This window comes from Oncorhynchus mykiss, chromosome 20, assembly GCF_013265735.2.
Source record: "Oncorhynchus mykiss isolate Arlee chromosome 20, USDA_OmykA_1.1, whole genome shotgun sequence".
Lineage (NCBI taxonomy): Eukaryota > Metazoa > Chordata > Actinopteri > Salmoniformes > Salmonidae > Oncorhynchus > Oncorhynchus mykiss.
Genome location: NC_048584.1, coordinates 29088150 through 29105720, shown reverse-complemented (window position 1 = coordinate 29105720; position 17571 = coordinate 29088150). Strand labels below are relative to the sequence as shown.

Sequence of the window (17571 nt, the reverse complement as noted above, 5' to 3'; positions counted from 1 at the left end):
CATTCCTCATATTTTTCCAATTATGATTTCATTGTTTATGAAGAACATGATATGTTGGAAATGTCTTTTTTCTTTATCTTCATAATGTAAATACTGAACTTGCATGTCCTGCAGTAGGAAAAATTGGAAGGATTGAATTTGTCAGACTGTCTGGTAACAACCTCTTAATATCTGCCAAACTCATTAAATCTCAGGCAGATGTGATGTAGTTCACATCATAGCATGGGAAATGTTTTTTTTTTTCTGTCTAGTTCTGGCTGCGTTCTACACTTAAATGCTATCAGTTTGGCTTAGCATTGTTCCTAGTTGTGGAAAGGGTTTCTTGGAGTGTGTGATGGAGAGGAAACCATAAAGGAGTGATTGGGATTTTTCACATTACTGGGTATTATGCTACGCCCCCTTGCCATCTACATTTGTGGCGCTTGGAGTGTTGATTTCAATGGTGTTTGGTGATAGAGGTAGCTAGCTGTCCTGCCAGGCCCAGAGCGATGGAGGACGCGTGGCAGGGGGGCCAGCGTTCAGGTAGCTGTCACAGCCGTCACCTCCAACATTCTCACCCAGGTCATCCTCTTTAAAGAACACTGATTCACCAACACAGACAGGACTGGGATAGATGCCTGTTCTCTGACAGAACATCTGTCTGTTTTTCTTTATGTCGTTCTCCACTGAGTTGTCCCTTAGAGAAACCCCACTCAGTGAGGAGGAATAAAGTATGTGGGGGAGGACATGAAAGTTTGTTGGATGTTTTGTCCGACTTTGTTCGATCGCACGCAAAACTTCAGATTTGATGAATATCGCATGAGAAATCACCCAGCGAACAGAAAAGCTCAAGGGGGGAACATGCCAAAAAAGGAAATATAATTTTCATCATAATTCTTGCAGCATTAATTTCTGTCTCGATCTGGCCATTAGCTGTTGTGATGTGATGTGGAGGGCGGGGGTGGATGTGGTGACTGCTTGGTGGCAGGCTGGTAGGATGTGGGGGGGGGGGGGGGATTTGTCAACTTGGCTCTTCCGCATCGAATCCAGATTGACGGGCCATTTCTTCCCTTTCTCTTCAAAAGGTTTTCCTCAGAAAAGGTCAGACACTTAAAACTATTTGCTTAACAGCATGCCACCTTTCCTTCTAGCTAGATGGAGGAATTAGTGGGAGAGCGCAGGGAGGTTTTCTATAGTGTAGACTGTGTGAGCAGACTGTGTGTGTGTGTGTCCGTGCCAGTGTGGCGTGGGTTGGCTTTCTGTGCTGTTTTTGGAAAGTGTGTGTGAGGGGTAGGGGGCGTGGGGGTCTGTGCCGTGTGTCGCCTGTCTCAACAGGTTATGTTTTTCTTGCAGACCCTGGCCATTAACCGAGGGGAGAATCTGAAGATTCTGACAGTGAAGGTCAACATCCCTGACTGTGTGAAGAGCGACTTCTGTGGATGGTGTCTCAACGTCAGGTCGGTCCCCCCCCCCCCCCACACACAGAGCCCTTGAACTTCTCTCTCCTGTACTTTCCTGCTCCCTCTCTCTGTCTGTGCCCTGTACCAGCCTGTAACGGTGGTGTCAAAACAGTGGTGGCCGTTTGCAGTCTGTCCCCCAGGTGTGAAGGGCATATGTGGGAGTCCGGTTCATGTATAGTCACACAGTTCATGTTTCTGCGTTGGTTACAGTGGCCCCTTCTAGAGCATTGTTCCCTATAACAGACACGGAAAGTAACTCAAAGCTCCATGCAGTTATTCAATACCTGTGCTTTGTCTTTTAAAGCTCATATAGCCACAGATAAAGTTGAAGTTAGCTTCTTTCTCTTTGTGTAGATAAAATACTATGCATAACATGGCTTAGCAATAATAATTGACAATGTTTTTGTGGAAATGAACCCTCACTCACAAGTTGGATTCAATGCAATAAAGATCATAGAGTCATCAATGTGAAAATGCCTCTCTACATTCACAGCTCAGTGGCTTTTTATGGTGTTGGTGAAAATAGTTTTCCAGTCTCTTGTTTCAAAATAGTTCAAATAGATTCCCAAATGGAGAATGTATGTATGTATATATGTGTATATATGTGTATGTATGTATATATATGTATATATGTGTATGTATGTATGTATATATATATATGTATATATATATATATATATATATATATATATATATATATATAATTTCGACATGTACTGTATGCTGTAGAGCTCTCAAAATATTATTTTAAAGATCTCATGATCATGCTTTTAAATGCATCATATTGCACTGTACAACAATATTGACCCTGAAAAGGAGTTTTTGTATTCTAATTTGTTGATATACAAGAAAACACAAATTGACACATTTTGTTGTTTTAGAAAATGAAATTTGAGTGAGATATAGACCAAGTTTTTTCTCTCTCTCATGAATGAATTTGTTTTCAATCTGGTAAAAGGTAAGATATATGCATATATTTTTTTTAGCATATTTAATTTCTGTATTTCTTGAATTAATTGTTTGAGAATAACATTGTATTATAAATCATATATTATATCTTACATAAATGCATATCTACCCAGCAATGTGACAAATTCCTACTAAAGGTGTACTTGCTTATCATGGAAAGTGTATCAATTGAATACATTAGTGTTTTTTTGTGATTTTAAAATGGTTTGTGAAGAGATATTAATTTTCCCCCAACATTAAAAAAAAAAAGTATTTTGTTAAATCCTTTTCTTGTAAAATGTTTCTTTCATTCTATTTTAATATCTGCTTAACTTGTTAGTTTCTTGAAATTATCCAGGCATCCGATTCATAAATAATAGTGAAAAATATCCCGTTTTAAGTGATGGTGGTGTAGAAATGTCAAACCAAAACTTGATTTAGTCATGGAGCTGTACTGTAACCTATGAGGGCAAGGAATGTGAGAGGACCTGTATTTTACTGAAGCCACACATGTAACCAATCCTTTCCTGATCAAGAGAAAGGTCAAAACAGTGAAAACAAGATTGACAGAATAACTGTAAAACAGCAGATTCACACCAAAAGGGATACCGTGCATCCATATATATATATATATTGTCAGAAACCAATTTTTGGTTTCCTCTGTAGATGGAAACCCAATGGTTACACTAGAGAGGAGCTGATGAAGATCTTACGAGACGCAGTGGAGGACTCGTACAAAAGACTCTTATTTCCCCTGCTCAGCAGAAGCTACAGGTATGTACTGAACTCTGTGTGTGTGTTCCACGAATGAATTTGACTTTACTGTACTGTATTTTAAATACCCCCTGTCTCTCTCTGTCTGTCAGGACGAAGCTGACGGTTAGTGCGGAGAAGGAGTCCATAGCCATGTTTGTGCGCAACTTGCGCCAGCGTCTGTTGGTGTGTCCTGTGAGAGGCCGTGTCATCATGGGCGTGGACCCAGGGTTCAGACACGGCTGTAAACTGGCCATCCTCTCCCCTACCAGTAAGAACCCATACTAACATGCCCCTCTTCCATTCTGAGTTTCTGGGTATAGGGGGAAGATTGGTGTTTCAGTCAAAAGACTGCTTCTAGATCAGAGAAAATGTGTTGTCCCAGTAGTTCGTTCTATGTGAAAATAAACATCCTAGCATATCTGCAAAGACCAGTCACACATGTCTGGTCTATACTGTTGTGTAGTCTACTAGTCTGTACTACTGGAGGAGCAAGGGCCCTCTCCTCTCCACCCCACAGAGCTGATGGACATTCCTCCCACCGGGCCTCTGTGGGCGGGGCCCCATGCAGGGCCACGTTTGGGCCCTCCTCCTGGGCAGCTGATGGCCTGGCCACAGTTCAGGCTGCCAACCCGGCGGGGGTTTGTCAGCTGGCATTCCTGTGTTATGGCATCTACCCTGCAGCAAACACACGCAAACAGACACGCATCGACACATACACACACACTCAGCTTGACCATGACAGGTCTGGGGGTGCGTGGTCACATGACCTCTCATCGGAGCCTTCCAATAGGATCAGTGGTGTCCCATCAGCCTGACAGGAGACGGCAGCAGTTGAGTCGTTCCACCAATTCGGTGCCTTTTGAGAAGTGTATTAGATGTTCAATGTTTCTTTGGGAAAAAAAAATATATATATAAAATGAATTGTTTCATTATATTAAAACGAGAGTACAGTTCACATAACAGGGTTGATTTTAAAATGAGGGGCATACGTAAATGAATCACTAATGACATGAAATAAAGAATTATCTTCAGAAATGACTGTCAAAGCAACAAGATAACTAGGACTTCACAATGATGGTGAAACCTGGAGACAGATTAAGTGGTTTGAAATCTTCCTAGAAGTGACCGAGTTGACGGAGGGACATGTCAAAATGCTGAATGTTGGCACTATAGCAAGCCTTTATTCATATATAAAATCTATTGACTTCTCCATGTAGTCTATATTAAAGGACACTTCATTTAATAAAACAGGCTTTTAAAATTCAATATTGGTGCACAATTTCTACTTAAAATATCAAATGGACACAAAAGGCTCTCTTTTCGTGGAACGACCCAGCTGTGTCTGTCCGTCCGACCTTAGAGGCACAGGAATGGACAGATCTGGGGGAGAAGTGCAACAGGAGGAGTATACTCAAAATGGCCTTTTCACACTGCTGAGCTTAGCTTAGTTTAGCCGAAGCAAGCATAGTTGCTTGAACAGTGCTGAAAGGAAATTATCCAAGCCAACAAAGTAAGGTCTGGGTCAGCATACTTTTATGGAAATGGTATTAGTTCATCATTCCATTTTCCAGGTCCCCCTCGCAAAAGAGGTTTCTAACCTTGAGTCTTTCCCTTGTTAAAGAATCATCTTCACTTGCTCTTTTTGTCTCTCTTCCTGGGTCAGATCCTGTGATAAAGCTAGTAGGAGCGTCGTCTTTATTCCTCAGTCTTGGTGATACAGAAGCATTTGTCCATCTTACATACTCACCCCTCCTTTCTGTCCCAGGTCAGATATTATTCACAGATGTGGTGTACCTCCATGGTTCACAAGGGAACAGAGAGGCAGACAAACTGCGCCATCTGATGATCAGATACAGGTACTGCATCTGGTGTGTTAGTTTAAATCAACTGTGGCACATTGTGTAGTGTATATCACTAAGATAAAGAACGCTACTTATCAAAGTGAAATCAAGAGGTTTTTAAGAGTATTTGAATATTCACAGAAATAGATAAATGAATCCCTTTTTTTGTTGATAGAACACAATGTTTTCTGGTTTCTTTTTCACACTCTCCGTCAACTCTTTCATACACACAGCTGTAACACGGTGGTTATCGGCAACGGCACAGCCTGTCGAGAGACTGAGGCCTTCTTTGCTGACCTCATCAGCCGACGCTTCTTCCAGCCTCTGGACGTGTCATACTGGTAAGACCAGAGTCGTTACTGTGGACTCCTACTGTGTGTCCCCAGGTAAAGTCCTAAGTGTAGACTCCTACTGTATGTCCCCAGGTAAAGTCCTAAGTGTAGACTCCTACTGTATATCCCCGGGTAAAGTCCTAAGTGTAGACTCCTACTGTATGTCCCCAGGTAAAGTCCTAAGTGTAGACTCCTACTGTGTGTCCCCAGGTAAAGTCCTAAGTGTAGACTCCTACTGTATGTCCCCAGGTAAAGTCCTAAGTGTAGACTCCTACTGTGTGTCCCCAGGTAAAGTCCTAAGTGTAGACTCCTACTGTATGTCCCCAGGTAAAGTCCTAAGTGTAGACTCCTACTGTATGTCCCCAGGTAAAGTCCTAAGTGTAGACTCCTACTGTGTGTCCCCAGGTAAAGTCCTAAGTGTAGACTCCTACTGTATGTCCCCAGGTAAAGTCCTAAGTGTAGACTCCTACTGTATGTCCCCAGGTAAAGTCCTAAGTGTAGACTCCTACTGTATATCCCCAGGTAAAGTCCTAAGTGTAGACTCCTACTGTATGTCCCCAGGTAAAGTCCTAAGTGTAGACTCCTACTGTATATCCCCAGGTAAAGTCCTAAGTGTAGACTCCTACTGTATATCCCCAGGTAAAGTCCTAAGTGTAGACTCCTACTGTGTGTCCCCAGGTAAAGTCCTAAGTGTAGACTCCTACTGTATGTCCCCAGGTAAAGTCCTAAGTGTAGACTCCTACTGTATGTCCCCAGGTAAAGTCCTAAGTGTAGACTCCTACTGTATATCCCCAGGTAAAGTCCTAAGTGTAGACTCCTACTGTATGTCCCCAGGTAAAGTCCTAAGTGTAGACTCCTACTGTATATCCCCAGGTAAAGTCCTAAGTGTAGACTCCTACTGTATGTCCCCAGGTAAAGTCCTAAGTGTAGACTCCTACTGTATATCCCCAGGTAAAGTCCTAAGTGTAGACTCCTACTGTATGTCCCCAGGTAAAGTCCTAAGTGTAGACTCCTACTGTATGTCCCCAGGTAAAGTCCTAAGTGTAGACTCCTACTGTATGTCCCCAGGTAAAGTCCTAAGTGTAGACTCCTACTGTATGTCCCCAGGTAAAGTCCTAAGTGTAGACTCCTACTGTATGTCCCCAGGTAAAGTCCTAAGTGTAGACTCCTACTGTATGTCCCCAGGTAAAGTCCTAAGTGTAGACTCCTACTGTGTGTCCCCAGGTAAAGTCCTAAGTGTAGACTCCTACTGTATGTCCCCAGGTAAAGTCCTAAGTGTAGACTCCTACTGTGTGTCCCCAGGTAAAGTCCTAAGTGTAGACTCCTACTGTATGTCCCCAGATAAAGTCCTAAGTGTAGACTCCTACTGTATGTCCCCAGATAAAGTCCTAAGTGTAGACTCCTACTGTATGTCCCCAGATAAAGTCCTAAGTGTAGACTCCTACTGTATGTCCCCAGGTAAAGTCCTAAGTGTAGACTCCTACTGTATGTCCCCAGATAAAGTCCTAAGTGTAAACTCCTACTGTATGTCCCCAGATAAAGTCCTAAGTGTAGACTCCTACTGTATGTCCCCAGGTAAAGTCCTAAGTGTAGACTCCTACTGTATGTCCCCAGATAAAGTCCTAAGTGTAGACTCCTACTGTATGTCCCCAGGTAAAGTCCTAAGTGTAGACTCCTACTGTATGTCCCCAGGTAAAGTCCTAAGTGTAGACTCCTACTGTGTGTCCCCAGGTAAAGTCCTAAGTGTAGACTCCTACTGTATGTAGGCTACCTAGGGAACTGAGTCAGTGTCACTAAGAGGAGGTGCCTACGGGTTCCTCTCAGCATTGAAAAGACAATTAAAATGTTAAATGTAGGGAGCTTCACTGATCAATAAAATGAACAAAGGTAACAAAATAGCGTTAGCATGGGGAAATAGGGCGGGGGAGTGGCTAGGCTAAAGGATATGGGCCAGGCCTGGAATGGGTCATTCTTGTAGGTTTTAAATGTCATCTGGACTTTGTTTGAATGGCTCTAATTAAGAGCAAATATCTCTGGCAGTCCATCCAGCGCTGTAACCAGCGCAGCACAATGCAGCACTATCCCGTCCAACCCAAATAACCACTAGAGTTCTGATCGTCTCTCTTGCGCCGACGTTTGTTTGTTGACTTTGGGTCAGGACTGGATTGCAGCCCAGAACCAGTCAGATGTGGCTGTGTATGGCGGGGGAGGTGGTGGTGGCGCTTTGGGTATTGTGTTCTTCGTCGCTAGCTGCTGCCAGGCCCAGAAACGGTGTCTGCCTCTGCACTTTTAGGCTCGAATTCTATTGTGTGTAAATGGACCTCTACAGCAGCTGTGAGACAAGTGGATCCATTTCACTCACCAGCCCAGAATAAGGTTTACATAGACTCTCCTACACATATTCAGCCCCTAAGGGCTCACGTGACTCCCATGAAAGCCAGTGTTTTGTTATTCCCAACTAATGGTCAAAGCTGAAATCTCTGGTTGTTTATTAAGTTTGCTTTAACTTGGTTCTACTGGGACAGTTCTTTTCAAAGCTGGAAAACTGGAACACATCATCGTAGCAAGAGATCCACCTCCAGATAATAGCTGTATTTTGTTCTAAAATGGCTTAGTTGTAACTTGTGACATGTAGGAATGTCTAACTTCCCTTTTATGTGGTGTTGAATGGCTGTCCTGTATTAGCCTCTCCCTCTAGACTAGGCTGTGCTCTGTCTGTGGGTTTCTACTTTTTATCAGACGACCCGGCTTCACAGCTTCACTCTGGTCTCTCTAATACTCTCTCCTCTCCAAAGAATGAGGGTATTTCTATTAAGCACACATCTAGCCCCACTGTCAGCCATGTCTCTCTCCAAGCCCACTTAAAGTCAATCATTGAGTAGTTAGTTTAGGCTCTGTCCCATGTTGGAGCAGACAGGGTTGAGGGTTCTGTTGGTACTACAAGGTGACTGTAGTCTGACCCTGACCAGAGTGGGTCCAGACAGTGTTTCTGAAACCCTCCACAGTCTTAGATGTGTGAAAGCATCACGTCCCTGTTGGAGTGAGGCAGAGACATGTCCCTGTTGGAGTGAGGCAGAGACATGTCCCTGTTGGAGTGAGGCAGAGACATGTTCCTGTTGGAGTGAGGCAGAGACACTTAGTTTCTCTCCAGATATTTCCCAGGATTTCGCTCTTAACAGCTTGATCAAATCTATTCCCCCCAAAATGCTTAAAATAGTTCCAGCCTCCTGGATTTCCAGAGTTCCATTCCTTGAGGAGGGCTGTGGTTTTCCCTAAGTCCTTTTTATGGTATTGTAATTTGAAGTCAAGGGAAGGATCATTAGTGATGAGGAATTACCATTTTAGCACTGGTGACTCCACCTCCCACGAGGATTTTGGTCCTGCTGATCGACCCCTGGTTGACCCGGGCAACCGCCAAATCCTCTTGATGATGATGATGAGCCAGATTGGCGGTCGACACATCAGAAGACCATGATGCTGAGCTGCTCGCTTTGACCGCACCTGACCAACAACAGTCATGCCAACCACAAAGTTCATTTTGGTGGGGAGTTGACTGTCAGGCAGCGTGGCTCAGTGAATCTCCTCACTGACGTGGCGAGACACTCTCTACGCCTCTGTGAATCCTGTGGGTGAACAATTAGAACGCAGAGCCTTAAATCAAAGGCCTCTCGGCACTCCAACCAAGGCCAGACTTCCACACAGTTTATTTAATCTCCTCATGATAAATGTGGCCCATCCGTAACACTGTGGCGAGAGCTGCTCTGTTCCTCGCTTTCCCCTCAGACTGTTTTAGCAACTGGAAACAGTTCTCTCCTTATAGTGATTTTTATTTTGGGCGAATCTATGCAATTATTCTTCGTATTTCGCTGTGAAGAAAGGCTCGACCGGAGCCTCTCGCTAAGTGAATTTCCTCAGAACTGCTCTGAATGGAAAAAACATATGTGTCTTGTACATAAGCTTGCAACTAGATATTACATATTCTTACTCCAAAAAAGCTAGAGTCTGCAAATCCCAGATTTCTTGTAACCAAATGTCTTGGAGATGATTGAGTTGAACAAGCATTATAGTGAATAACATCATGGATGAGTATTGTATACTTATTTTGATTGTATTATACAATATTATATGATACTATTCTTCCGTTAAGTGGTAACTTATGTTGAATGCCTGTGTGAACTTGAGAAGTTATGTAAAAACAATTGTGTGTGTTTCTGTGCTCTCTCTTGCTCTGGCTCAGCCCAGGAACACACACTTCAACCACTTCTCCTGCGCGCCAATCTAATTAAAGAGGCAGCCTCATCTGTACCATCTGCTATCTGTCTCCCTGTGCCACAGCTTGATCAGAACCCCTTGAGGTGCACCCCCCACCCCTCTGTGCTCACCACCATGCCTATCCCCACGTCCCCCCCAGCCTTCCTCCCCTCTGCCCTTCCGCCTGGCTGCTCCTGTGGAATGACAGCCAGCGCCAGCAGCCGGCACACTGAAATGAGCCTCCGGGACTCCCCTACCTTGGCCACGGCAACCCGGGCTCTCTGGGGCCTGCTGCATCACTCCGTGTGTGTGACTGGGTCTTGGTGGACTGGAGGCATAGGGGAGAGTGGGTGGAGGGAGGCGTCTGCCTGTTGAGTGAGTTTTTAGATGTACTCATGTTAATAAGGCAGTCATCTTCTGTCTTCACCTGCTAACCTGCTCACTGAAGTTGAGGAGTGTAGTCTTTTCAGACTGCAGTTGAGCTTATCTTTTATGTTGTGTAGAGCCAGGACCATCAACTGAAAATGATCCACACTGACCATACCGATCAGTTAACGAAGGCATTTTGCTGATATTGTTCATTACGATAAGTAGCCTATAATAAAGAAATGAAATACGTTTATTAATATGGGTGATTGTTAATGGGACAATTGATGGCTACAACCATCAAACTAGTGGTAGTTTAAATGATAAAAAAACAACTGTGGTGCACATCAATGTTATAAATGTGTCATTATATTTAGCGCTAACACATCAATTCAGGCAATTTATTGTGATATATTTTTGTCCATATTGCCCAGCTATAGTGTGGTGTTTCACTCTGACATAAGCCTGCACTTAAACTGCTAAGGGCTTGTAAGTAAGCATTTCACTAAGGTCTACACCTGTATTCGGTGCATGTGACAAATACGATTTGATTTTAAACCTTTTTTTCTACTGTGTGTGTGTGTGTAGGGCAATTGTGTCCTGGGCAGGGGTAGGGGTCACGGGTAAAACCTCCAGCCTGGACACGGATGTGTGTCTCTGGATTCCTGTGTGCCTGTCCACACTATTCCTGATGTTCACCAGATCTCCAGGAAAACCTTTCCTACTAGAGCTGGGAGATGTGGACAAAAATCCATATCATGATCATTTGACTGAATGACATTCATGTGCACCAGTTCGTTTTTTAAATATTATCCTTACAACTACTGCTGCATGGAGTGTTGTAGCTATCAATTGTCCCGTAAGCAATGCACCATATTCACAGAATTACTTCATTTCAAACTTGACATTCCTTTAGTAAATGCTACTTATCGTTATTATCGATATCTTGAAAATCCTGGGTAGTTGCAGCGATGAGACGAGATCGAAATTGAGGAGAAAAGGGGGGGTATACAAAAATACAAAAAATCTATCCAAAATAAATCTCAGCTCTATTTCCTGCCTTACAACATTCCTGTTGGGTAACCAAAGACTGATGTACAAGAGGTTTCTAGGATACCTTACTACCTTTTCACCTCTATTCCCTTTCCTCTACTACAGTTACTAATTCAAGCAATGAGAAGAAAGGAATAATAATCAAGTGAATTAAATAGTATATTTTGATTTAAATAATTTAATTTGAAATAGTATAGCCAAGTAACGAAGAAAATGTCATACTTTATATAGTTTTATCCATTCAATTAGTCCACTCCTGGGATTTTATATTTGTCTTTAATAACAGTGATCTGACATCATGTAGCTTTTGGCTGTACGGTAAAGACTACTTTATTACTTCCAGTCCCATTCTAGAGCTTCATTACTGGTTGAATTCTAACTTCAGATCCATGTGCGTAACTCGAGCAAGACTGTCATTGACATTAAAAAAAACATGGCTGTGGTTGGCTGTATTTCAAGGTAGTTGTGCCATCTTTAGATGGCTCAGATAGAGTTGAGCCTCCCTCTCTGACCATGAATGGAGTCCTTGTCATTGTGCCACGTCTCTCTCTACAGCTCCTGTCTTTGCTCTTGTGCATCTCTTTGCACTGTATCTCTCTCTGACTCGCTCGCTCTTTGAATTAGCTTCAATATAGGCACAGTAGCCTATATGGCAGAGGAAGGCACTTTATATGTACCATAACTATGGAGGAGTTGGTGTGGTGGCTTGGCTTCATTGAGTCTGATCTGACATATGAGCTGTGGGATTCTCCTCCTCCCACACTATGGCCTGTCTGCAGCCTGCTGCTGCCTCCACGGCTCTTCACTCTGATCCCTCACCCCTGTCTTGTCTGACAGCCCTCCTCTGCCTCTGATCCCTGCCCCTCACCCCTGTCCTGTCTGCCAGCCCACCTCTGCCTCCGATCCCTGCACCTCACCCCTGTCCTGTCTGACAGCCCACCTCTACCTCTGATCCCTGCCCCCTGTCCTGTCTGACAGCCCACCTCTACCTCTGATCCCTGCCCCCTGTCCTGTCTGACAGCCCACCGCTACCTCGGATCCCTGCCCCCTGCTCTGTCTGACAGCCCACCTCTGCCTCTGATCCCTGCAGATAGATAGTGTTGTTTTCGGAGGGAGCGCTGTGTCTTAATTATGTCTGAGCTTTCACTAGTCTAATTACCCCACAGAGTGGGTTGGTGTAGGGCGGTTACCGTGACCGTATTACCACCACAACAGCAGTCAAATTCCACATGAACATTTAGTCACAGTAATTAGGCTTCTCCAAGCTTTGATGCTGCTGCTGGTCATTAGTAGCCTACCAAACTGGCTAACTGCCTGACACTCAGCACTCTAATCAGTCTGACATCAATGCAAATGTTATCAAAAATCTAATCAAACACTTCTCGAGAGCCCATGTTGCACAACATTTCTATAGGCTATGCAATTGCATGAGGAAACAGAGTGGTGGCCTCCTTTTAAAAAGAGGAGGATCCCATCAGCTTTCTATAGGCTACAAATGTTTTTCTCATAATATTAAGCACATTGCTTCTCTTACAACAGGAGTAAAGCCTACTTGGCTGGCATGAAAATAGACCACGGGGAAAAGCATCCTCCGTTCGCTGTTTAAGTGCATAGATGATATGTCTTTTTTTCTCCCCTTCCCTCGTTTCGATACAGGTGCATGATAATGGTCCATTCTAAATAAATACAATTTCACACACACATATTATTTAGTATATGTAAAGACAAGATTAAATCAAGAATAGTCTGACGGGTGACAATATTAGCCTATCAGTTGTGAATGATGTATTATCACTTGTGAATAATGCCTAGCTTGCGACTTTTTCAAATCAGTCGCACACCTCATGTAGCCTAGCCCATAGGTTTACTTTACAAGGGGTGTAGAGCCTAACTGGTAAGCAGCATGTGAGTTTAAAGTTTGGGGAAGATAATTTTCACCATAAAAATTCACCTTTTATAATAAAAGCATTACATTTCATAATCACGTGTTTTCCCGCTAATGAAACATTTGTGCTTATAGCCTACTGCCGTTTGCGCATTGATGTGCTTATAATGTGAAGAAATAGCCTAATAGTGTATCAACATTTTAAGTTAAATGTTCTGAGCTGTTGTCAGCCTGATTTCTCAAAAACTAGTTTTTTGATGCTGGTGGTTGTATTAATTTGGGATCTATCACATCCCACAACTGTCCCAGACTAGGTTTTGAATATTTATTTCTAGGTAGAATAAAATAGGTCAACTTTTGTGCTATGGGGGATAGTAGATTGACATAGGCTGGTGCTTTTGCTGTTCTCATCTTGTTGGCTGACAAAAAGTAAATGTGGACAGTTCTTCCCATAGCTTAAGGACACGCACAGTTGCATCCCCGATGTCTCTGTCTTCAATTGTAGCCTGTGACAAAGACCCGATCACGCAGCCGGGAGAAGGAAATTATAATTATTATATTCAGCCCAAGGGCCTAATGGCCACTGGTCGCAAAAGGCATGGATTTTTTTAGGGGCATTTCAGTCACACAAAGGGGATGCCACCGGGAAATTTGAGGCATTATCAAGTGCTTGTCAAATTGTGAATGAGAGACTGATGAAGTGTGTACAGCCTGCGCCTCACATTATGCAGCCTTAGAATGTATAGCATTTTTTACATAGCCCAACGTTTGTATGACAACTAAAGTTACATTAACTCTAAGCGTATAGGAGGACCTGTTTCTTTGTTAACCATTCAACACAGAATAGGCGCATGTGCTCACTCCCTCAGATCGTTTGGAGAAAATATCCTTTATTTTTTCCCAGCTATGTTCAATTGTTTTCTTCATACTATAAAAATAATATGAATAAAATACAATTTTATTGGTCACACACATATTTAGCAGATGTTATTGTGGGTGTAGCGAAATGCTTATGTTACTAGCTCCAACAGTGCAGTAGTATCGAATAATTCACAACAATACACACAAATCTAAAAGTATGGAATTAAGAAATATATAAATATTAGGAAGAGCAATGTCGGAGTGTTATTAACTAAAATACAGTATATACATATGAAATGATTAAAACAGTATGTAAACATTATTAAAGTGACCAGTGATTCCATGTCTCTGTACACAGGGCAGCAGTCTCTAAGATGCAGGGTTGAGTAAGCTGGTGGTAGCCAGCTAGTGATGGCACAGAGCTCTAAGCAAATCTTGTCTGCTAAATAAACTAGTGTAGCCCACAGCCATATGCCATAGCCAGATCAGGGCCTAATAACATGAGGACAACTCAGAGTATGCTATTCTGTTCTTCTGAAATAGACTACATTTTCTTCATATCATGTTCCTTTAGACTTGTCTAAAATAAATCATTGATTTATTGTGATGGTGTAGGCTGGTATACATGGATTGTTCCATAGGTCTGCATCAGTGGCTTGTAGGCTATGCGTGGAAGCCAGGAGATGCTAAATATGTTTATGTTGATTAACAGTCAATTACCGTGAGACTGGCTGTTATTTGCTTGACCATCACCGGCTGACGAAATTTCATGCCACAGCCCTAGGGTGAAGGAGGGTGGGGAGAGGAGTACTCCCACAGGTCACTTCAGATATGTCCAACATTCTGTGAGCAGTGTGTGTGTGTATTCCTCCTGTACTCTGCGTGTGTTCTCATCATGGTGGCCCGCCACACGTACCTTCCCAGTCTCATTATCAAGTGTGAGTGGATGGCCGGTTGACAGGCCCAGTCCCTCCACAGTGTGACCTTCTCTGTCACGCTGTATTAGCAGCAGGCCATCGAACACTCAGCCTTTGTCACAGGGCATAAACACCCTCTCAGGGCTCAGCGGCTGCTGGACAGGGGACGCTCCTCTCTCCCTGTGTCCAGCTCTCAGATAGGGAGCCCTCAGTGCTGGATACCAGCCGATGACAGTGACCTAAGATGTGTCACTGAGACGAGCGCAACGCGGTGACATCCACCCGCCTACCCCCCACCTCCCTGTCTACCAGGCCAGGGTTACAGTGTGTCCTAACTTCTGCCAGTTCCGCTGGTCTAGTGGCTATGGAGCTGTGAACCTAGAGTACTAGATATACCTCTTGTCCCTTGAAATGTTCCAGGAGTTCAGTTGGTTTGTTGATTTCATGCTTGGATTGACTTAATACATTTAGGATAACATTTAGGATAACCTTTGAATGCAGTTCACACAAAGACAGTCCAGGTTTTCAGTTCTAGTTCGGGTTCTGCTACAGCAGGCCCTCTTGGCACTCAGGATGCGGTAAGACAGGGCTTAATTTGTAGATCAGGGGGTGCCGGAACAAAAAGTGATAGAGGGGTGACCTGGGGTGCTCTGAAGGAACCGGAATGCTAAATAAAAAGGACACCTTTTATAATAAAGCATTGCAGGCGTTATTAAAACTTTTGTGTAGTGGCATAGAGCAGTAGAGTAGAAGTGCTTGCAGAAGTTGCACACATGGGGGATTGTAGCCTAGGGTCCAAAAAAAATGTGGCCTTTTAAAAACGCATTTCATGCAATTCTACATCATTTTAAATGACTGAATCTTTTTTAAAACCACACAAATGATCGAAATGACAGGCTACTTTGACACTGACAAACTGAGACGACCTTGTCTTGAATCCACCAATAGCCTAGGCCTAGGTGTGCGGAGAGACACATATTGCACAATATGAGGAGATTATAGCCCTAAAAAAAGCTTTCCAGTTTCACTGACTCATCCAAGGAGCTCACTCACCGGTGATGTGCTCTCTTGTTTTACTTTGTTAAACAATGCTGTTCGCAATATGCCTATTTGGAAGTTTATCAAATATTTTGGTAGCCTACAGATAGATTAGTCTTCTCTTTTCAGCATGAGCCATTTGCCAGCCTGCCACAAGAAGTCGCTAGAGTGCGATGAGACAAGTAAAGCCCCCCCCCCCGGCCAAACCCTCCCCTTACGACGCTGGGCCAAATGTGGTCCACCCAGTCTCTCCAAATGTGGTCCACCCTATGGGACTCCCGGTCACGGCTGTTTGAACCCCAGGCTGTAGTGACACAGTGCCTTAGACCTCTGTGCCACTCGGGAACCTGCGTTGTTTTTAATAAGCTATATTGATCCTCTGTGGCTAAATTATACTCCTGGTGTAGTATTCCGAATTATAGCATTTTAGTGAATCTCACTGTAGATATTTTTTGTACTTTTTATCCCCTTTTTTTACCCCCTGCGATGCAGTGCCTAAGAACGCTGCGCCTCTCGGGAGGCTCAAAACTCACTGGTTATGAGAGAGATTCAGGTGTGCTTCTCTCTCTCTCTCAACACAGCAACGGCCATGCGTTGGTCTCTAGGCTACAATGTTGCGTTAACCATAAACTCGTTTTCACAGTACATTTTTTTAGGGGGCAGGAGAATTACAGAAGAGGCAACTAAAATTATTATTATTTTTATTTTTTTTTACCTTTATTTAACTCGGCAAGTCAGTTAAGAACAAATTCTTATTTTCAATGATGGCCTAGGAACAGTGGGTTAACTGCCTGTTCAGGGGCAGAACGACAGATTTGTAGCTTGTCAGCTCGGGGGTTTGAACTTGCAACCTTCCGGTTACTAGTCCAATGCTCTAACCACTAGGCTACCCTGCCGCCCCAAAATGAACACTGATCGCTTTTATTGGAATTTTTACATCGCAAACAGGATCCGGCTCAAATGAAGCACGGGGTATGACTGAGATAGAGAATGTGTATAACTGGACATGGAGGAGATGGCATCATGGCGTGGCCGGTGGGTGTCCATATGAAGGACAAGCTCAGCTGACATTAACCCCATCAGAACAGAGTTGTAGATCTCTGGGCAGTAGTCATGATACAGAGTGCCTGGTTCCCTTGACCGCTTGGGAACCATGTCCCCCTCACTGCCCCCCTGTCACTCCTAAAGGCAGACGAGAACAGAGATGACCCCCCCCCCAAACCTCACCCCCCTCCGCCCAGTATCAGAGACCCCAAGGCCGATCCCCAATGCCACCGGCTAGCCAGTCTCTCCAGATCAGTTTCACTCTGCACTGGGCAGAAGGCTAGGATATGGACCAAGACACTCTCTCTCTGTCTATATCTGTCAGTCTGTCTGTCCATCCAGTCTGGGGTTGTCTTGAGGTTTTGCTGTGTCTTTTTGAGTAGCCACCATAATGGGGTGACAAGGCACCGCTGCTCGGTGGTTTGTGTTCAGAGGTTTTGTGACATTTCCTTAAGAAAGAGAGCGATATGTAACAGAGATTACTGATTTCAAGCAGGAGTAGAATGTTTGGTAAGTTCACCTTAAATGCCAAACCGATGGCCGTGTTAGTTGGAGATTTTTTTTGTCCTCCCCTTTCTAAGCCTGTGAGCCTCAGCCCAGGTCCGAAGCTCCATGTATAGCCAAGTATCTGCTGTCCAGGAACCAGTGGCGTGGAGAGAGATGAGTAGTGATGAGTCCTGTCAGTGAGTGGCTCTGTAACAAGCAGCTTCTCCCTACAGTCCCTGTACTGTCAGAGTGTATAAGGCCTGACGTCCCAGCCTGCCTGCCTCACTGTAGTACTACTAGTGGTAGTGAGGCTCTGTCCTTGGCCGTACTCCACTCTGTCTTCAGGTAATCACT

The 17571-nt window shown here is 43.9% G+C and overlaps 1 protein-coding gene across 5 annotated transcripts in view; it reads left to right on the top strand.

Annotated features, from left to right (window-relative positions):
* Positions 1-17571, top strand: part of srbd1 (S1 RNA binding domain 1) — a 97494-nt gene that overhangs the window by 17972 nt on the left and 61951 nt on the right. For all 5 annotated transcript variants that reach the window (XM_036956125.1, XM_036956129.1, XM_036956128.1 and 2 more), the window contains exons 10-14: positions 1333-1436; positions 3054-3161; positions 3254-3411; positions 4909-4999; positions 5218-5325. In XM_036956125.1, the coding sequence (XP_036812020.1) occupies positions 1333-1436; positions 3054-3161; positions 3254-3411; positions 4909-4999; positions 5218-5325 (569 nt within the window). The remainder of the gene's footprint in view (positions 1-1332; positions 1437-3053; positions 3162-3253; positions 3412-4908; positions 5000-5217; positions 5326-17571) is intronic.